General features: G+C 47.1%; 8 protein-coding genes across 8 annotated transcripts; 4 read left to right on the top strand and 4 right to left on the bottom strand.

Moving 5' to 3' along the window:
* Positions 1-84: 84 nt before the first annotated feature.
* Positions 85-2,114, bottom strand: CNBE0570 (hypothetical protein; the record flags this gene model as incomplete). Its single annotated transcript, XM_770246.1, has 5 exons — positions 85-164; positions 231-300; positions 489-1,360; positions 1,477-1,728; positions 1,778-2,114. The coding sequence occupies 5 exons, from the start codon at positions 2,112-2,114 to the stop codon at positions 85-87; spliced, it is 1,611 nt and encodes a 536-aa protein (XP_775339.1).
* A 1,937-nt stretch (positions 2,115-4,051) lies between these two features.
* On the top strand, positions 4,052-5,102 carry CNBE0580 (hypothetical protein; the record flags this gene model as incomplete). The annotated part of the gene is made up of 5 exons (XM_770247.1): positions 4,052-4,069; positions 4,123-4,174; positions 4,244-4,436; positions 4,564-4,915; positions 4,980-5,102. The coding sequence occupies 5 exons, from the start codon at positions 4,052-4,054 to the stop codon at positions 5,100-5,102; spliced, it is 738 nt and encodes a 245-aa protein (XP_775340.1).
* Positions 5,103-5,211: 109 nt separating this feature from the next.
* On the bottom strand, positions 5,212-6,480 carry CNBE0590 (hypothetical protein; the record flags this gene model as incomplete). Its single annotated transcript, XM_770248.1, has 1 exon — positions 5,212-6,480. One exon carries the CDS (start codon positions 6,478-6,480, stop codon positions 5,212-5,214), a length of 1,269 nt encoding a protein of 422 aa, XP_775341.1.
* A 1,688-nt stretch (positions 6,481-8,168) lies between these two features.
* CNBE0600 (hypothetical protein) lies at positions 8,169-10,747 on the top strand (the record flags this gene model as incomplete). The annotated part of the gene is made up of 11 exons (XM_770249.1): positions 8,169-8,289; positions 8,356-8,382; positions 8,436-8,601; positions 8,674-8,947; positions 9,006-9,269; positions 9,329-9,465; positions 9,518-9,632; positions 9,693-9,938; positions 9,991-10,071; positions 10,119-10,332; positions 10,392-10,747. The coding sequence occupies 11 exons, from the start codon at positions 8,169-8,171 to the stop codon at positions 10,745-10,747; spliced, it is 2,001 nt and encodes a 666-aa protein (XP_775342.1).
* Positions 10,748-11,002: 255 nt separating this feature from the next.
* On the bottom strand, positions 11,003-12,214 carry CNBE0610 (hypothetical protein; the record flags this gene model as incomplete). Its single annotated transcript, XM_770250.1, has 5 exons — positions 11,003-11,115; positions 11,167-11,602; positions 11,661-11,856; positions 11,902-11,983; positions 12,040-12,214. 5 exons carry the CDS (start codon positions 12,212-12,214, stop codon positions 11,003-11,005), a joined length of 1,002 nt encoding a protein of 333 aa, XP_775343.1.
* Positions 12,215-14,340: 2,126 nt separating this feature from the next.
* Positions 14,341-15,174, top strand: CNBE0620 (hypothetical protein; the record flags this gene model as incomplete). The annotated part of the gene is made up of 7 exons (XM_770251.1): positions 14,341-14,343; positions 14,400-14,435; positions 14,495-14,533; positions 14,585-14,746; positions 14,801-14,860; positions 14,916-14,974; positions 15,030-15,174. 7 exons carry the CDS (start codon positions 14,341-14,343, stop codon positions 15,172-15,174), a joined length of 504 nt encoding a protein of 167 aa, XP_775344.1.
* A 188-nt stretch (positions 15,175-15,362) lies between these two features.
* On the bottom strand, positions 15,363-16,838 carry CNBE0630 (hypothetical protein; the record flags this gene model as incomplete). The annotated part of the gene is made up of 8 exons (XM_770252.1): positions 15,363-15,455; positions 15,512-15,597; positions 15,652-15,826; positions 15,882-16,032; positions 16,086-16,259; positions 16,310-16,436; positions 16,493-16,573; positions 16,634-16,838. 8 exons carry the CDS (start codon positions 16,836-16,838, stop codon positions 15,363-15,365), a joined length of 1,092 nt encoding a protein of 363 aa, XP_775345.1.
* Positions 16,839-17,074: 236 nt separating this feature from the next.
* CNBE0640 (hypothetical protein) lies at positions 17,075-20,233 on the top strand (the record flags this gene model as incomplete). Its single annotated transcript, XM_770253.1, has 19 exons — positions 17,075-17,112; positions 17,163-17,206; positions 17,259-17,268; positions 17,322-17,559; positions 17,608-17,654; positions 17,704-17,800; positions 17,852-18,147; positions 18,215-18,400; positions 18,453-18,621; positions 18,685-18,777; positions 18,836-18,956; positions 19,009-19,225; positions 19,277-19,355; positions 19,420-19,439; positions 19,505-19,547; positions 19,599-19,647; positions 19,702-19,820; positions 19,878-20,110; positions 20,167-20,233. 19 exons carry the CDS (start codon positions 17,075-17,077, stop codon positions 20,231-20,233), a joined length of 2,166 nt encoding a protein of 721 aa, XP_775346.1.
* Between the last annotated feature and the right edge of the window lie 281 nt (positions 20,234-20,514).

The following is a 20,514-nucleotide window of genomic DNA, read 5'->3' on the forward strand; positions in this document are numbered from 1 at the left end:
CTCATTCTTCCGATGCGTAGCACATGAAGTCAAAATACATCTCTTCAAATGAAACTCTTTGGTGGAGATTTGCGCTATGAGCACCTAGATTAAGCTTTCTTTCCTGCTGGCGACTGATGAATGGCCGCCGGGCACACCCATTCGAGGACGGTGAAGACCGCCGCCTGAACAAATAAAAAATAACAAATTCTTACAGAAAGGGTGTAATAATACAACCGCCGGAAATATACAAGACGGTATGGCATGCACGGAAGTGGAAATCGATGCCGAGGACGTTGTTATTGTTCTTAGTATCCCTATCTAAGCAACATCACAGCGTAGCGACAGTATACAGGGCTACATTCGATGTCTACCTCTTATGCCCTTCTGATTGCCTAAAATAACAACAAATCAGCTCAGTTTCCAACAGCAGCAGCAGTTCTCATTTTGCGATTTAAATCACCTGCCGAACAAGATTAATTCATCACCATCATCGACGCCGGACTCACTCTTTTCTTATGGGAATTATCACTCGCTCCGGTCGGTACAGCGCTCAGCCAATTTCCTTCTCCCCATCGATGTCCACTCCAAGGCATGTCGTCTCCAGGCTCGGTACCTGTCCTTTCCGCCGCTACCCAAGCCGAATCCGTCTGTGACGCCTGCGTAGCAATCACTGAACCTGCAGTGTTTGTCGCCTCTGAACCGCTTCCATCTACACCATGGATGACCTCGTATAATGTGGAACCGCCATACACTGTGAAGATTTCTACGCTGGTGTAACCTTGCCCCTCTGCCGCAGATGTAGCCTGAACAGCTATGAACTCAGAACCATCGGACGATGGGACTATGGTAGGCGTGGTCAACGTTGTTTCAGCGACCAAGTCCATCTCTGGCTCTAGGTAATGGGCTGCGTTCACAACGGAAGACTGAGCGGCGATAACAACAGAAGTCTGGACCGGCGCAGTAATCGCTGTCGCGACCGAGCTCGACATAGCCTGTGCTACAATGCCTGCAGCCGTCTGAGTAGCGGTGACAGTAGTAGCAATTGTCGTTGCGCCGCTACTCGCCGCACTTGTCTCGTCAATTTGGATAGCAGCAGCCCCGTCCACCCCGGTTGCAACTGTTGCAACAACATCCAGCTCCCCTATCGTTGCGATACTTGTCGGGCTTGGACCGACACTAAATGCCGTGCTAAATGTAGTGGCCATACTCGAACACGTCGCGGTGGCATTTACATATTTGGTTGACGCTTCTTTTGCGCCAATATAGTCGGAACCCGCAGGACAAAACTCAACAATATAGTCTGGAGAACCACCGCATGTCCACAGGGCTGTGTGGGATTTCTCGTCGTAGGCATACGCGTAGGAAGTATTGCAGTTATCTTTAAAAAGCGCATAGTAATCAACACCACAGGCTAGACAGAGGGCGGAATCGGCGTACGCCCCTATTGCGCTATCTTAGCTGACAAGCTATAGACATAAAGGATGGTTGACTTACCAGTGCAGCATGCTCTATTGCCATAGAGCTCCTGACCGAACCCCCTATTACAAGGGGCAATACAACCTAGATTTACCCCCTTCTGATCAAGTGATGTCCTCAACAAAGGCGGACAGAGGACGTTGATATTTACTTGGCATTGCGGTTGGGGGCAGGTGGAAATGGATGGGATGATGTTGAGCGGAATATTGAAGCCATCAACGAGAGAGATGTCATAGTTGTCTTCCTTCCCGGGAATAAGAGTGAATTCGGCTAGATTTGGTAAGTTATATGTCTCTTACCTCCAGGCTGGACTACTCACCCAAAGTTGCCGGTGGCTGATCTGAATTTTCACAAGTGATGTCCCCATTTTCCCCTGAACCACACTGGCCAGTCAAACATTGGAAAACACCATCCTGAACGACACACCCAGTCCTAGCCCAGATCCGTCCTGCTGTCCAATCTTCTGGCACGGTGAATTCAGTCTGGCCGCCAGCCGCAAGTTCCCAACCTGTCGCTTGGTCGGGTATGAAACTTCCGCCGGTGTGCATACCTGGCCAAATAGTGGACGAGCATGAGTTCTTGACGGTGATCTGTCGGGCAAAGGGGGATGGGATTAAGAGAAGGGGAAGGAGGAGAGAGGGAAGAAGAGGGGGCATAATTATATTGCGGGTGCAAAGAATGTAGGTTTATTGTCTAATACCTCGTTCTTATGGCATTCGATCCTGTCGATGATCGTTGGCGAGTTCTTCCGGTAACCGAGGTGGTCAGTGAGTCATAAATAAGCGTTGCAAACTAAAAAGAGCGAAAATTTCTATGGAAGACAACAGTTATACAATGCGATAACGTTTCGCAGCAGACTGTCATGCTTGGATGGCGGGTTGGCGGGGTGCAATGGGTTGTTCATTGCTAAATGAGTAAACAGTACGAGGATTATGGGCAACAATGGTTCAGCGCGGACATGAGACGCTGACCCTTACCTGGCATAAGTAATAATTTGCTCGACCCAAAAGAGCGTCAGATGTCAACGCGAAAGGAGGCGCACTGTGTTCCAGAAGAGGCGTAAAGGATGGGCGGCATGAGCCTGGGCGTGTTGTTTGTTGCCAGTCGCTAATATCATTGCCGTGGCCCGGCCTGGAGAACAATGGAGGCGAAGGGAGAGAGGAAGTAGGGAACATGCTTAGATGGGGAAGGGGAAAGTATGTTGAGTAGGCCTTGGATCGATCTGTACAAAGTCGCGAGGCCTTTTCTTGGAGGGCTCAGTGGGAACATAGCATGGTCTTTTGTCTCGAGTTTCGATGGATATGTGCGGTGTTGATGTCGGCTCGCTTATGGTCTGTTTTCCTCCAGCTCACCTGAAGTCTAGACCTTCCGTAATTTCGTACCCACCGGATAAATTGTTAATGAACTGTTGTTCAAGGATGGTTAACCATGGCTGTAGACCAAAGAAGGATGGAAAATGAATGATGAAGAAGTTTGACCTTTCACAGGATCTCAGTAATGGTGTAATCTTCCTCCCACATTGTTTTATCTCAGTTTAAGGCCCTAGCTTGCTTACAATTGTTTTCTTCCGATAGCCCCTGCTTATTACTTCGTTGTCACTTTTCCAGTCGCAGATTCCGCATTACCGCACCCTTGCAATTGAAATTTTGAACCTTTTGAGCCAAGTCTGTCAACTGTCTCTTCCTGTTATAAATAATGACGAAGGCGCTGTGGACTCTTAAACATAATTAATATGCCTGCAAAGTAATATATAGATGAACTTCAACAACAACACCCTCTATTCGTTCATTCGGCAGGGCTCTTCTTTCCTTCTAACTAAGTATTATTATGCAATCTTACAGCAAGGCAAGCGCCGCAACTAAGTTTCTTGGGGTTCCAAAGGCGGGACGGACGTTGGACAAAAAAGATAAGACGTCGGCTACCAGCCTCGGTCGCTCAATGAATGAATTTCCATCTATGTAGTCAAAAAACGCTGAGTGTAAGAAGAAAATTGAGAACAGAACGAACGGACGACCGAAGGCGAAGGATGATGCGTGACCATGGAAAGAAGACCGACTTCCCGGAAGGAAGTGCAATGAACCGTTTTGCGCAGCAGATAGAGTCGTACTTCATTTGAGCTCGGAAGTCAACCGGAGAAGAGGAAAAGGACCTGCAGCATGCGCGCTACGACGACGAACGGATTGATCACGACTTCGTCGTTGTTGCACTCACGGATGAGCAGCGTCTGGTAGAGGCTTTCTGCAGTCTGTACTCTGTCCATTAACCCGTTGTGAAGCCTTGATCATCTCTCTTCCTTTGTCTTGAGCGAATAACACTTCGGGAATTACTCCCCCGGGCCCGAGGAGGAAGGATGTAAAAGTTCCATCGGGAATGACCGACATAACTTGCGATAGCGTGATGATGTGCCATCTTTATCAGCAGTTGTTGTTGCTGTATTATTAAATGATGACGCATCTTCTATTATTTGTAAGAACCGATGACAAATCAGTAGTGTGCCCAGCGGGCAGTCGCCTCCATTTTAAGCATCCTCGTTAAGGGAGCCCCTTAAGTAGCTAACAGCCATTTCCCCTTCTTCTTTCTTCAACAACCCACAATGAAGATCGATGTCACAGTGCGTACTAACATTAAAATGGCGAAACAGGAGTATAGCTCACGCTCCCACAGTCAGATGTGATCTGCCCTTTCTGCTTGATTGGTGTCAAGCAATTACTGGCCGGTTCGCCTTTTTAACAATCTCTGTCTTGTGCAAGCTTATCCTAATGCAGCATTATTGCCACTCGATTAGCCATTGACAAGTACAAGGTCACCCATCCCGATGCTGAATTCAACATTCGTTTCCTTCCTTATGAACTCAACTCCGGCTTGACAGAAGAACCTATTCCACGAAAACAGTTTTATGTTACCAAGTTTGGAGAAGAGAAGGCTGCGCAGATTTTGTCCATGTTACCAGCCAAGTACGAGGCTGTGGGATGCAAATGGTGAGTCTGCCATGACATATGTCTTTTGATAGCGTCTGGGAGGTGTTGCCACCGCGATTGGAGATGAGCACGGAAATTCAAGGAGAAAGTAATAGACAACTGGGAGCTGACAAAAAAATATCTCTAGCGATCTCTCTGGCAACATCTCCTCCACCCAACTCGCCCATCGTCTTCAAACCTACGCACTTTGTCACCGCCCTTCTGCCCAATTACCTCTTGTCCTCGACATTTTTACCGGCTTCCATTCTGAGGCTAAGCACCCATCTGACAAACCATGGCTCACCTCTTTGGCTGTCAAGCACGGTATTTTCCCTGATGAGAAGGCCGCGAGGGAGTGGCTGGACGGGAAACAGTGTGATAAAGAGGTGAAAAAGGCTTATGGGACCGCGAGGGATTTGGGTGTAACGGGTGTACCCTTCTTCGTGTTCCAAGACAAGTACGCCGCGTCTGGTGCTATGGGGACGGAGGAGTTTGTTCGCGTGAGTTTTTGTCGCTTGTCTTAACTAACGTGTGCCTTCGCTGACCAAAATGTCATCTTCGCAGTTGCTGGAAGAGATTGACCAACGAGAAAAAGTTTTCAGCGAAAAGTCTGCGCCTGCTTTGAAAAGTGGCGAAACGTGTACCAACGAGGGTCTTTACTCTTTTGTTCAGAATAATGGTTGTTGATTGGAATTTTTTTTTGGGGAGTTGGAATAGCTCATACCAGATGTGCTTACATACATGTACGGAAGATTCTAATGTGCAAATGATGTATGTATGCCTGCTCTATCAAACTCTACACCCGTCTGTACAATCTGTACCAATATCTTGTGTTCTCCAATTTACAAGCCCAACCAGCTCCCACTCCCTCTTCAAATCTGAACCATCTACTGTCCTCTCCTCGCACTTTCTCCCAGCCCTTCCCCTTTCCTGTCAGCATCGCATCTACCACCATCCACGCCGGCCATTTTCTCCCTTCTGAACCGATGGCAAATTCGGAAATGTCAGAAGCAGAGTCGGCAATGAGGAACAGAGTACCAGGCTTGCATTGCGTAGTCAGCGTAGCGAATAGGGAAAGGGTCAATGGCCGAGACTGGGTGAGAAGTTCGGCGAGAGTGAAGAATAATGTGATGAGTGCAGGTGATTTGCGAGTAAGAAGTCCCTTCCAATCAATGGGACCCCAGGCAATTCCCTCCATGATCTCCCCATCACCATCTTCTTTCTCCCCCTCTTTTGCTGCGGTGGGCTTAATGGAAGCAATCAAATCTCCCTTCACATACTCAACTTCCAGCATGTCCTCAGTAATCTCCCAATCCATTCGAACAGCACCTTCGAGTTTTTTTAGCACATTATGCCAGTTACCAATGTCGATGCCTGTCCACGTCCAGGAAGGGTGGGAGCGAGGACGAGCTAGAAGTGTGGAGCGGATGAGAGCGGAGATGGCGAGAAGCTCGGAGCCTGCTCCACCTCCTAAAGATAAAATGTGATGTGTCGGTTTTTCGGCGGGTGAAGCGTTGCCAGACGCCTCCTTGCCCACCTTTTCGGATCCTTCTTTATCTTCCCCCTTTTCCTCCTGTCCTTCTTCCTCCGCTTCTTCCTCATCTTTATCACTCTCATCATCTCCCAAACTCAATTGTCCAAGCTGCTGATCCACATCGCCCTCTCCATCAAAAACTTGCCCAACCAGCTGGCCCATCAACTCCCTAAAACAAGCCGCCCTGCTAGGTACCCATCTCCCTGCATAACTTTCTAGTAACCCTTCCGGCCCACAAAAGACCTCTAACCATTTCTTGTCATACAACAACCCCTTAATTTTCTGAATCGTGAGTTGGAACTCGTCGGACGAGAGAGTGGAATGGAGTGCGCGGTGAATAAGAGCAAGAAGCTCAGAGTCTGGGGGGTTGAATGGCCCCTCCGCGAGGGGAAGAGGCAGGTTGTCAGGGACAGGAAGTGGGGGTGTCTCGGATCGAAGAGGTGGAGGGTGGTGCAGTTTGCGGGTGTGCGTCTGTTGTTTCTTTCCACCGTGTTTCTTAAGGGGACCGCCGGAGCGTGATCTATGGGTCATGACGATAGATTTGAACCTTTAGGGAGTGGCAGGAAAGCTCAGATATACACCTTGCAGCTGTTAGGTGGATGTTGTGACAAGCATGACAAGCATGATGAACTTCATATGTAGGAAATTTAAAATTCACGATGAAAGACCTGGTGGTGACCTCATCATTTTAAACCCCACTCAAGCCCTGCTTTACGTAATATGACTATATCTCCGCCAAATTCCGCCGTCCTTCGCATAAAAACGAGACCGAATTCGCAACTCTTGTTTCTTTTCTCTTCAGATCAAAAAACATGGTTTTCCATCTGCCATGCTCCTACGTCAGATTATTCTACGCGCTAGGGGTGCTCATGGAGATTCACTAGACGGACGGATTAGTGTCTCGAAACTATTAGGAAACCCTTCTCTCGTTGCCTACGTGGTATGAGAGTCGGGTGCTGAATGTCTCGATACAGATTTTTACTGGGGCTTGATGTGTCTTTTATGAATGTATGGGTTTTTCAGGCCAGCTTGCCTCTTTCTGTTCACGCTTCTTCATCTTCCCCTGTCCCATGGCATAACTTCATTTGAAACTGGCGTGCCCCGGTTGCAGGAATGAGTATCGATTATTGATGTGCAACAGACAAGTGCAATCATTGTGCACCGGCAATCCTCAATCCTGATTATTCTCATGCAATGGGGAACCTAACCAGAGAGGTATCTGCGGCTATGGGAGTGTTTTGCCCATGACTTGGAAGTTGCGATAGAGACAGCAAATGTAAAACTACCTGTTGGAAGTGCGCATGATGCTCATTTTATCTTCAACACCACCACTACGTTACAAAGAAGACGAGGGCAGAGAATGAATCATCGATACCCATTGATCTTCTCGATGCGTACTACACACCATTGGCAATTTTCCCTTATAGAACCGACCTCTGGCTACCACATGTACCAAGAGCGAAGAATTATATGCAGAATCGAAGGAGATATGAGGATTTAAATGAAATTACAGCAATCAAAGTACAAATTACAGCAAACACGGTGATGATGTATCATTTGAACTTACAGCAAACGCGGATCAAATTTACAGCAAAAACCTAACTCGCGCATGCAGAAGTGTCCCAATCTCAGTGCGTTCCATCTTTCGAGGCTTTGGACTCCATAATATGGAAAGCAAAAACAAGAATAACATGGTAACATTTATCTACACTTACATATCTTTTAGTGAGCGCTGCCAGCAATAGAATGCCGCATTATTGTGAAGAAGTATGGCATATGTAGAATTAGAAAAAAGAGAAGCCGTTTATAACTCCCGAGCGGAGGAGGAGGATGGAAGATCATTATGAAGGAGGGAGGGTAGTGTTTTTACAAGCGTGCATGAGCTTTCAAGCAGGGATGTTCCTTCCTGCACTCCCACCATTTCACACCATCATCTAGGTTTTGCCGCCACCATGCATAGCAGGTTAGCCGATCGTACGAGATTGATCTGCAGAAGAAAACAAGTTAAGCGCTGAATTTATCCTCAACGTTTTTATAAACATCTTGTTCCTGGACCGTACGTGTTCCCGTTCAGCCGGTTCATTTCGATCTTCCATCATCACACTTTGGAACGGCAGCAATATCAACGGTGACTGTATTATATCTGTCTCAACCTGTTCGCTCTTGTATACTACCAGCAATCAGTTCAACACCGTTCGACCTCTGTGTTCCCTTCCAACATGTCAGGAAACGTGGCTTGTGCGCGCGTGAGATCGCAGTCCTCGACATTTTCACCTCTTGAGACTAGAGACGGTGATGAGCAAGAATCAAGCTCGTCGGATTCTCAGCATGGAAGTAGCAGTATGTTTTGGACTTCCTGTATAAGATGAGCTTTGCTCCTGAACACGGAGCTGACGAAGCCTGCAGAACGTGGACCCCAACGGCGAGCGACAGGTCAGTAACAAGCTTGATACAGGTATTGCACGAATAGCTCATCGACTTTGTAGACCTGCCGTCAGCCGCCGACCTTTATGTGCCTTCACTACCAGGTCTCCCTGAGATGGCCACGCACCCAACGCATCCGCTGAATATATATGCTGGCATGCTGCCTTCGTATCCTGGAGAGGGCAAGGTTGGAGGTGAAGGCCAGACTGGGAAAGATGCCAAACTCTAGTAAGTCTACAATAATGCTCCCAAGATCACCGTGGAACGCATGGGCGATTTCGTACTCAATCCATGCCTTAGCTTTTTGATGGCTAAAGCGCGGCGTAACGCTGGTAAAGAACGTGTCATCTTCTGGTTCAACGGAGGTCCTGGCTGTTCCTCTTTCGATGGCTCTCTCATGGAAGTCGGTCCATTCCGAACTGTTCCCGCCACCGAGACGACAAGCGGCATGGTTGAAGCCAAGCTTGTAGAAGGTGGATGGGAAGAGTTTGCGACTGTTGTCTTTGTGGATCAACCACCGGGCACTGGATACTCTTATGCGGCAACAGATGGGTATCTGCATGATTTCGATGAGGTTAATAGTGACCTTCATGGATAATAAGGTTGAAATGCTGATATCGATCAATCTTTAGCTCTCTGCGCACTTCATCGAGTTCTTGCAGAATTTCTATACCGTTTTCCCAGAGCTGAAAGGTGTCGACACCTATCTTGCAGGAGAGTCCTTTGCTGGGCAATACATCCCCTTCTTTGCCGACGCATTGATCAAGTCTATTGAGCTTCCAAACTTCCCTCTCAAAGGTATCGCCATCGGTAATGGGTGGATCGATCCTAAAGAGCAATATCCGGGATATGTCGAGTTTGCTTATGAGAAGGGCTTGATAGTCTCCGGAACTCCGGTGAGTGAAACCTTGTTGGTCTATATAAGGAGCGAGCTGATCAAAGTTTAACTGAGTAGGAAGCAGAAGAGATGGAATCTGCGCTGAAACGTTGTCAGGAAGAGATGGACAAGTACTCGGATCCATTTACAACACCCGTAAATATCAATAACTGTGGGCAAGTCATGGACTCTGTCACCAGGCCTTTTACCCAAGAGTACGTACATTGCCCTGCTTTCCAATGAATATAAATTGACAATGTGCCACAGACTGAACGGGAAAAAGGTCTGTATGAATGTGTACGATGTCCGACTAGTTGACGACTTCCCTGCCTGTGGTATGAACTGGCCACCAGACTTGCCCGATGTCTATACTTTCCTTCGTGTGCGTTACTTCCCTATCCTCCGTATCTTAAACCCTCCAAGCTAACCTTCCTCATCACAGCAAGATGATGTTATATCCGCCCTCCACGCCACATCCAAAGAAACCGCCTGGGTCGAATGCAACAATAAGGTCTCTTACGAACTCAACCTCAAAAAATCACACATGTCAGCTGCCTTACTTCCTAGTATCCTAGAAGCAGGCGTGCCAATTTTGATGTTTGCTGGTGCGGAAGATCTGATATGTAACTATAAGGGGATTGAAAGGATCGTAAACGGTTTAGAATGGGATGGTGAGAAAGGTTTTGGGGTGAGTAGTCGGTCAAGGAGGTGATTGTGAAGTCATGCTAATAAAGATATAGAATGCTACAAGCCAGGAATGGTATTTTAATGGTACCCAAGTCGGGACATGGCAAACATCTCGAGGCCTCTCATATGCCAAGGTAAATATTTATTCTGGTGCAAGATTCCTCCTAATAGAATCTGTTAGATTTTTGACTCGTCACATATGGTCGGCTTTGACGTCCCTCACGTTTCCAACGATATGATTATGCGCTTCATGGATGTTGATGTCTCCCTTCTGCCTGGTATGACTGCTCAATGGCCCTCACGTATAGGCGACGATGAGCGCACCATGATCCATGTTGGTGACGGCGAATCGGGCGGAGTCCCCTTGATCGAGGGTGGCAATACTGACTGGGAGGGTGAGCATAATTTTGTTCAAGCAGGAACTCAAGCAAGCTGACGAGAATACACTTTGTAGCCTGGTACAATGCCATTTTCGCCTTCCTCGTCCTTGGTATTCTCGTGTCCATCGCCGGCCTCTATTTCTACTTCCGCCGCAAGCCCGTCTCATATCGTTCCCGTATTTCTCTCAAGCAAAGAAGCAGACGTCGCCGGGGCCATGATATGGATGAAGATGAGGCTGCTGAGCGAATGCCTCTAGGCTCGGAGAGGTTGGAACTGGATGATATTGAGCGGGCGGAGGGGTATGAGTTCCATGATGGGGATGGTGAGAGGTATAGTAGGGAAGGTAAAGGAAAGGGAAAAGAACGGGCAAAGGATGGAGAAGAAGTCGTGTTTGCGCTTGGGGATGACGATGAGGATGACCATCATTAAAAAGTGCAGCCCATGCCTCATCGCGAGGGTTGTTGTTGTTGGATATTAGATTGACCAGATGTAAATTTATATGCCACATGGAAAACGATTCATAGAAGCACTGCCTGCTGTTATCAGATAGTTGCATTAAAAAATATAAATCCGGTATAATAGTGTATTGTACAATTCGGTTACTTGATTCTACGAAATACAGCATCCACAGCACTTGCGGATCAGGTAGGATAGGATAAGATGGTTTTAGTCCAAAACTTGGATCTAAGCTCGACCCCATTTCCGTCGTCTGGGAAGGAAAAAGCCTGGGTGGAAGATATTGATGGACAAAACAGCGATAAACATGGGGATACCGTCCAAACAATCCTGATAAACCTCTGCACGCAAAATGAGCTCGATACCATTGACAATGGACAGACTTGACATACCACGAGAAATGACGTATCCGTTCCAACCCTGTACAAGCTCCACTGATCGATACACACCTCGAATGATAATCATAAGACTACAGATCGCTGTACCCGCCATGACCCACCACCAGCCCCTAACTACAGCACTCCTTTCAACTTCATCGTATTTTTCACCCTCAGTCCCCTCAGTTGCACCACTGCCTGTTTCTCCAATAGGCTCATCCACCACTTGCCTGAGCTTGCGCTGGTAAGGCTTCTTCTTCCAAGCTCGATACATAAAGTCACAAGCCAAAAGTGAAAAGATGATCATGCTGACGAGCTGGAAGATGATACCGGCAACCATGATGTTGGTAGGCGATTTGGGGACAGGGAATTCAGAAGAGGCGGCCCATCCACCACCGACGGCCTGGAGAATGAGGGAGATGACATCGCAAGTAACGAACAAAGCCACATACTACGCAGTCGATCAGCTTAATCTGATGCGAGTGAAGCATAGGGAACACAAGACTTACTGCCTTGGGTGCTAATATAGAGTATTGGCGACCGAGGTTTTGGATAGCGATACCCAGAATGGTATAATCCCATGCTAGGAGACACATCTGATCAGCTGTTGACTTTATCGCCACCCTTCGCAAATTCGCGAGCCAACCTACCACTGAAGAACACTGGTGCGATAATAAGTCTGTACGTTTCTGGTCAGTGACCATCCTTTGAGACGCGGAGCTATCCAAGAGATCCGAAGGAACGACTTACGTGATGATTTGCATCAAGAACGGCGGGTTGTACAAGACATTTTGATTAGACCAGTATCGTCCTGCCCATCCTATGATCTCAACTACGTTATCCGTTAACAACTGCCCTCACGTTACGCTACACGGACAGCAAACTTACGAGCAACACCGACGGCTATAGTAGGGAAGACTATCCAGTACTTGAATATTGTCGCTTGGACAAGGTGAAGAGCCCCAGAAACTGAGAAGAGGACAATGAAGAGGATGGTGACCCACCCTGTGGGAGTGTAGTCGTATGGTGAGGTCAAGCTGTATTGATCACTTGCTGAAGGCATGTTGTTTCGATTATATTTGTAGTAATCACGATTCTGTTGCGAAGGGTCAGGCTAGAAGATGTAAAAATCGAATGTGGATGCCGAGGGGATAAAGAAGCTGTCGATTGCTTGTTGTGTTTTTGTATGCGACGCCAAGATAATCGTTTAGCTGACAAAATAATCAATCAATGGGTTGAGATTCTGAACCCCGCTGTTTAGTTGTCGGCGGATCCAGCATGAAAGTTTCAGGAAGCGATTGTTGCTGCTAAAGGAAGTGGGGATTCTTGATGGATGACAAGTGCTTGGTGGAGATGAGAACTGGCGGGACACACAATAAAACGAATCGCTGGACAAAGACGTATACGGGCGGTTTCAACAGGCCGAAGCCCGTTGAAATGCGCGTTGATGCCCGTTGACTCGGCCAAAGCAAAGATTCCTTCGTCGGCAGCAATCACATTTTCCTCTTCCATGCTTCTGTAAATTCTTTTCTCGATACTGTCTTTCAGATGCCACCATGCCTCTTCCAGCCTTCACGCATCGTATCTGAGCCCTAATCACAAATCGAAAAGGTATCGCACTCTGCGAAGTGCAGCTGTTGATGAGGCTTCGACGGAAGGAGTTTTGTAGCCAGCACGCCGACGACGCGGTCGGTGATGACGAATGCCCTCTTTATTACGGAATAATATGTAGCCTGCCGATGATGACCGCCGCTCTTCGGCAGTCGGGCAGCAGTCACTGCAGCAAGTAGAAAGGTACTGTAGAAAGAAGCTACGGCTCTCTTCATCTCTGCTTTTGATTGAACGATGTCCCAGTGGTAAACAGTGAACATCTCACCAACTTCTCAAGTTCTCCTCCCTCCTCTAACGATCTGTACCTTGGATAACGGAAGAAAGATCCAGTCCAACCCGACCTTACAACGATAGCAGAGCACCATGTCCCTTACCATCAAGGACCGGCTGCTAGATAGCTAGGGGCGATCGGTGTCGCCAACCATTGATCCAGAAACTGATGGTCAGTTACCGACCAATAGAAGACTGCCATTTTGCACTGGGCGATGCATAATAGTGCTTCAAAGCAACTGACACAAGGATAAAAAGACTCTTGTTTGTATTATTCAACGTATTTTGGACAGTGTTACCCCCCTCGTTCCGCTGATTAGCTCTAATTTCTTATTCTTCCAACGGCCCCACATCGATTACAGCTTCTTGTTGAAAGATGAGACGCCAATTGTGCGCTCTTCCACCCCCGCCTGGGGAGAAAACTCCCGAATGGGAGACATTGATAGCGACAAGAGCGAGCACCACCTATGGTTACAAGCTCATCAAGCAGGTAGGGGGCAGTTGGCACAGCCTCAAGGCTAGTCAGGTCATATGATAAAAGAGATAAGCTTTGGCGGAGTCGACTACGGTCTCTGAACCGAACCCCGGGACCAAACGTTGTAACAGGAGCTCCTCATCGAGAGAGGATAGCAAGAAGAAACAATCGACCCCACAACGACGACTTACGGTATCATAGAGCTACGTTGCGATCGGTCAGAGCGAATTTTAGCCAAGTAGATAAAAACTTACTGTTATCGGTTGCTAGCCTAGAAGGATATTGAGCTGGCTAAGTGAAGATTGAGGACTTCATTCGATTGATCGACAGCCCGGGCCGACACCGTGCATATAATTGAAAGAAGAAACCCAAATGTTACACTACTCCTGCTTGCTTTGAGTGTGACCATAGGTTAGCCGCCAAGCCATATATTAGGAAATAATAATGAATATGAACAGCCAGGAAATGCAAGAAGAGCGAGGGCAAGACTCGAAGCGGAACGGACGTGAAACAAATCAAGCAAAGTCAGCACCCGCCCACCCTCCTCAATTATTTTATACCGCCGATTACACGCGAGCTTTGATACTTCTTATAAGAAGGGCGTGGTCGCGGAGATCTAGGCTCACTCCGCTATTAATGATCGTGCTGTTTCTCTGCGGACTTGTTACACGCTCGACTGCACGCATAATAAGAGGAAAGTCTCTCGCTTCATTTCAAACGGCAGGATATATATCTACTTATAATAGAAATTAACAAGCTGCTCGTTAAATTTGAGCAAGTTTGGCCAAGGATTCTACTCAAAAAATCCCGATCTAGTTTCACAGCCTGTGAGGATGGTAAGTTTGGACTTGAGAATACTGCATGATCGAGCTCACACGCTACTTGCCATCAGTCTGTCACATTACATACCAACCTCGGGGATATCAAGGTAATTACAGTACCAGTTAATCTATATCTCGTTAAAAAGTTGGCTAAATTAACTCATAGATCGAACTCTTCTGCGAAAGTGTCCCAAGAACAGCCGAAGTCCGTTACCCAGTCGTCCAGCCGTAAACTCGAGCTAACATCTTGCTGTAGAACTTCCTGGCACTTTGCGCCTCTGGTCAATATGATGGCACCCTATTCCACAGGAATATTCGAGGATTTATGATCCAAGGAGGAGATCCGACAGGGACAGGAAAGGGTGGGCAGAGTATTTGGGGAAGACCGTTTTCAGACGAGATTAGGCAGACCCTGCGGGTAAGTCGGAATGGTGGAATGGGTACGGGGTAAGCTGATGCCATGTGTGTGCAGTTCAACAACAGAGGCATGGTGGCGATGGCCAATGCCGGTCCAGATACGAACAAATCACAAGTGCGTCTTCGTTCCCTGGACCTTCGCGCAGATGATGCTAATCGTATAGGATTAGTTTTTCATAACATATGCGAAGCAACCAAGCTTGGACGGGAAATACTCTATTTTTGGCAAGTGAGTGAGACAAACCAAAGTGATAACCGGAGAAGGAACATTAACCAGTTTGCAGAGTAATTGACGGCATGGAGACCCTCGATTCCATGGAAAAGACTCCTGTTAACCCCAAGAGCAGACCGTTACAAGAAATCAAATTGCTCAACGTCACCGTACATGCCAATCCCATAGCAGACCAAGCAAAGGGAGGATTAGCCTAGGCTTATTGTGTATGAAGGGAGTTAGATTCAAGGAGATGTGGGGGTGTCTAGACGGTAAGAACACACTAAATTGTAAACCGGCGCATCGAACAGATGCATTCTATAGGTACATTACACGCAAAACTATTACAAAGTGCAGCTAGCTTGGTTTTTTCCGATTACTCCCAAAATGGTATATATAAAAAGTATCATGAGTACCAAGAGTTACTTTGAATTTTAATCTCTGCGTAATCCCGATGAGGGATTTCACTGTGTGTGATTTCGAAAGTTTCTTTGGCGATCTACATGGTAAAATGTCAGCTAGACCATTGTAATATTCCTCGACATCATTATTCACCTCCCATGTCTCCATATCCATCTCGAGCACGGCTTGGTTCTTGGCCTGGTCACCACCTTCCCCGATTTCCTCGTGCACCGTTGAGCCTATACCGAGAGATTAAAAAACGACTCTCAATCATGTATGCCAGTTATACTCACGGGCCATCACTTCGCCATCCTTCTTGACATAAATACCTGCTTGTCCTTGGTTGATAAGGAAAGAAAGGTAGAAGCAATTTTCGACAGTCTGACCGAAGTCATCAGGGTTGACAACGAGGCGGAAAAAGTTGACGCCTTCCCCATCGGGATCCAAGCGGGCAAGTGTCTTCATAACCTATCCAAGCGATACAGTCAGCAATCATTCACCATGCAATTTTTTTCGCTCTTACCGTCTTGACATTGGTGGTAAATTCGTCGCGAGATTTGGTCGAAGCAGTTTGGTTTTGCACTTCGATGGGTCGAGTTTCCTGGGCGATGTCTGCCTTCGCACGCCTTTGAGCAACTTTTCGGACTTTGGGCTCTGCTTGCAAAGGGCCATACCTGCGACCACGTTAACGACATCGCACACATCACAGGTTGTGACTCTGGCTTACAAGAACTCGGCACCAGGAATACGTCGATAATATCTCGCTGCCATCCATCCAATCTTCTCCCAGTCACCAAGAGCACCCTTTCTACCTCGAGGTTCTGCCCCTTCTTCTTCCTCGTCAGAGTTGATTTCCGCATCCATCATCTCCACACGGTCAAGACCTAAATGACCTTTCATTCTGTTGTCCACGATCAGCCACCATGTCTGAGAGCGATACGACTGCCATACTTGATAAGGAACTCGTCAACATCAAAAGTCACGCCGTCAATCTTGAAGCGTTTCGCCAAGCCCATGGCATTTTCAGTGTTCGTTCGCAGAAGATTCGCATCCAAAGTACCGATACCGGTGTCCTTCACTAATGAGTAAATAAATCAGCTTCAATCTTTTAGCTACAATGTACATATCTCCCACCATTCTGGAACAGCAATGCTTGCTTTTGCAATGCTTGAGCAAGGTCACGGGCGGTCGCATTAGCCAAGTTGGCCTTCAACTCTATTATACCATCTCCAGTCAGCTCCATTGGACAATATAATCGAATTATAAGCCCCTCACCCTCAGCTTCGCTCTGAAGTGTCCTGTATTCCTTGTTCAGCCGTTTTTGTTCTTCGGCGTCCGGTCTCTGAAAGATCTCAGAGACATCGGTGACTTTATGTCGTTTTTGTTTCTGAGTCGCCTCATGAAACTCATCTCGCAGGCTGTAGGACGTTCTCCTTTGAGAATCCTCCGGTATTTGCGATGGTCCTGATTCTTCGGACATTGTTGTTGATGCGGGAGTTATTTATTAATGGAAAAGACTTCAATCGCAAACAAAAAGGAAACGCGATTCGAACGCGAAGGCCAATATTGGTGGTGGGCAGACGCGACGCGCGAGATTTGATTCCGTCGGTTGACCGGACCTCCACCGAACACAGACTCCTAAGTCAAAGAATGTTGAAAGTGCTCATCTTTCGCCTCTTCCTACCTTTTAAGCAAAGGAATACAATTGCAAGCTCAATGTCGGCTCCGAATCGCGTACCCGACTCACAACCAAGGTAATTGTCCTTTTGGAAATATGGAAGATTAGCCTAAAACTTGTGACTAGTAGCGAAACAGGAGATGAGCCGCCTCTCAGTATCGTGGAACCAGGTGAGCTTTGAGGTCCAGCCTTACTTTCGTGTCTCTGACATGAGCATTATAGACCTGGAGAAGTACGCCTATGCCTTTTTACCTCGTCATCAGAAGTCTAACAATCGACCGTCAGTTGTTTTCGTATTCTCATCGCTACCGACAACCACATAGGATATGCGGAGAAAGATCCGGTCCGAGGACAAGACTCTATCAACACTTTTCGGGAAATATTGGAGCTCGCTAGAGATCACGACGTCGATTTCATTCTCCTTGCAGGTGACTTGTTCCATGAGAATAGGCCAAGCCGAACTTGTATGCACCAGACAATAGCTCTACTAAGAGAGTTCACCTTGGGTGACAAGCCAATTGAAGTAAGTAAATTTGGAGTTGTATCCCTCCCATGTAGCTCACGTTTGTAGTTCGAACTTTTGAGTGATCCGATGGATGGGTCTACGCCTGGTTTCTCGTGAGTGTTCTCGCTGAGAACCTCTCGCGGCTGGTTGACTCGAAAACAGTTTTCCGGCTGTCAACTACGAAGATCCAAATATTAACATCGCCATTCCCGTCTTTTCAATCCATGGCAATCATGACGATCCTCAAGGCACCGGTCCCGTATGTTCAACCTTGCCCCTTTTCCCGTGACGTGTCTGATTGTCACAACAGGAGGGTGCACTATGTGCATTAGATGTTCTTTCCGTTTCTGGAGTCCTTAACTACTTTGGAAAATCAGACCTTGTCGCTGACGAAAATGCCGCCGATAACCCAGAAAAAGGTATTCAGATCCGACCTGTTCTTCTGCGAAAAGGTACAACGCATGTGGCACTGTATGGTTGCGGTAACATCAGGGATCAAAGAATGTATCAGGAGCTACGGGCAAACAAGGTCAAGATGTTTATGCCGACAGGAGGAAATGTGCCCGATAGCGAATGGTTCAACATTCTTCTTGTCCATCAAAATCGGTGAGTTGATAAATTCCTCTCGGGATCAATGCAAAAGTACGGTGTTAACACTATTGTTTCCGCACAGCGTCCGACATGGCCCTCAGAATTACGTTCCCGAGAACATGTTTGACGATTCTATGCGACTTGTCATTTGGGGCCATGAGCACGATTGCAGGATCACCCCCGAGAGCGTCGCCGATAAAAGTTATTTCATAACGCAGCCTGGAAGTTCGGTGGCCACCAGTTTAGCACCAGGAGAAGCAATACCCAAGTACGTAAAACGTTATTCTCTGACGGATGGTGAATGCTAACGATCTGTCCAGGCATGTTGGGCTTCTGTCTATTCAAGGATCCCAATTTCAACTCGAGGAAATACCTCTCAAAACCGTGAGGCCGTTTGAGTTGGACGAGGTTGTGCTGTCGTACGCTGCAGAGCAAGGAGCTGTAGATTTGAACGATAGGGATAGTATCACTTCTTTCCTTCGAGAACAAGTGAGTAATAACATAAGGTGTTTTGCATTTTGCGCAGCCTTCTTGCTGATTGCCGGTCCATAGGTGGAGGCATTGATTCTGCAGGCTAAAAAAAATTGGAAGGAGAAGAATAACGGCAGCGCCAAAAACATGATGCTTCCCCTTATCAGACTGAAAGTAAGTAATTCAGTGACTAGTATTATATGAAGCCTACTCTCATGCGCCTACACTGCAGGTCGAAACAACGGATGCCAAAGAGATGGTCAATCCGGTCAGATTCGGTCAAGAGTATGTCAATCGCGTTGCCAATCCTCGAGATATCTTGCAGTACTACCGTAAGAAAAAGAATGAGCGAAGTGAGTAATCAGTATCCTTCAGTTTGATAGACATATTGTTGACGCAATGTAGAGGTCAAGAACAATCCTGACATGCCGGATATCGACCATGATGAGTGGGAAGAAGATCCCGAATCTTTGACTGCCGACGAGCGACTCTCCAAACTCCGTATGGCAACGCTTGTCAAGCAATATCTCCAAGCTCAAAGCTTGGATGTGTTGGTGGAGAACGGGATGGAAGATGCTGTGATGCGCTTTGTAGATAAGGATGATAAGGATGCTATCAAGGAGTGGGTGTTGTTTTCCTATATATTACACCTGTTCTGACTGACACGCGCTAGCTTTGTGGCCGACACTCTCAGAATGGTGGGGAGGAAGATGAAGGAGAAGGAGGTTAAAGAGGATGACGTTGATCTTGCGGTGAGTGATCCATATTTCCATTGTACCGTTTGCCTTGCTGATTGTGCAATTATTCGATGGGCAGATGGCCGAAGCAAAAGTGAAGTGAGTTTGACCCTCTGAAACTCAATCCTTGAAAGAATCAATCAGCTAATGGTAGTGACTTCCAGAGAATACAACAGATATGCTGACAGCAACCCAGTTCCTCCGCAAGTATGTACACTGACTGTGTCTTTCGGTGATTATGCTGATCCATAACAAAAGAGTGTCAAAGGGAAGAATAAGCAGCGGGATTCAGATGTGGATAGTATGGGTAAGTGACCTGTTAAGATTGAGATTCTATTATGCTAACCATAAATTAACACAGCGGCAAGCGATGACGACATGGATTTGGACGAGATGCCGACTCAACAGCGAGCTCCGGTGAGACGTACAACCGCGAAACAGTCAGTTAGGTCAGCGAAGGGCAAGGGCAAACAGCCTCTGGTGAGTTTCATTAACGTGCTCTATTAGTGTAGCAGTGCTGACCGATAGTTTTCTCAGTTTGATGACGCTTCAGAAGAAGAAGAAGAAGAGGAGGATGAGGAAGAGGAGGAAGAAGAACCTGCACCCACAAAAAGTCGAGGACGAGCAGCAGCGGCTTCGACCAAGAAGGCACCTGCGAAAAAAGCACCTGCAAGAACGCCTGCTAAGTCGACGACAAAGGCACCAGCTAGAAGAGTTCCTACAGCCAGTCAACGCTCGACAGGGAGAGGAGTAACGCAATCACAATTAACGTCAGTGCTTTGCTTTTCGAAATTTGTGAAAGAAGCCATTGACTTTAGCGACATAGGTTTTCAAGGTCTGGTGCAGGCAAGGCATCAGCAGTGCCAATCGAACTGTCATCAGATGAGGATTAGACGTGAATGAAGAGGGAATCTGCGCAAACTGTAACTTATTTTCAACGTCAATAAATTTGGATCAGAGTGAGATCTAGCCCACTGCAATAATTTAAGAAGATTCCCTTTCTATGCTTAATGATCCTTTATAGCCCTTTACTCGTATGCCACGGTCATTGTGGAAAGTTGTGAAAGTTCGTGCAGTCGACATCCCATGCATCCCCTAATCAGTACAAACTTTTGCTATTGCTTTTACTTCTGACTATCTTTTACACACATACCCCATTCTGACTCCATAACCC

The sequence above is a fragment of the Cryptococcus neoformans genome, chromosome 5, assembly GCF_000149385.1.
Source record: "Cryptococcus neoformans var. neoformans B-3501A chromosome 5, whole genome shotgun sequence".
Classification (NCBI taxonomy): Eukaryota; Fungi; Basidiomycota; class Tremellomycetes; order Tremellales; family Cryptococcaceae; genus Cryptococcus; species Cryptococcus deneoformans.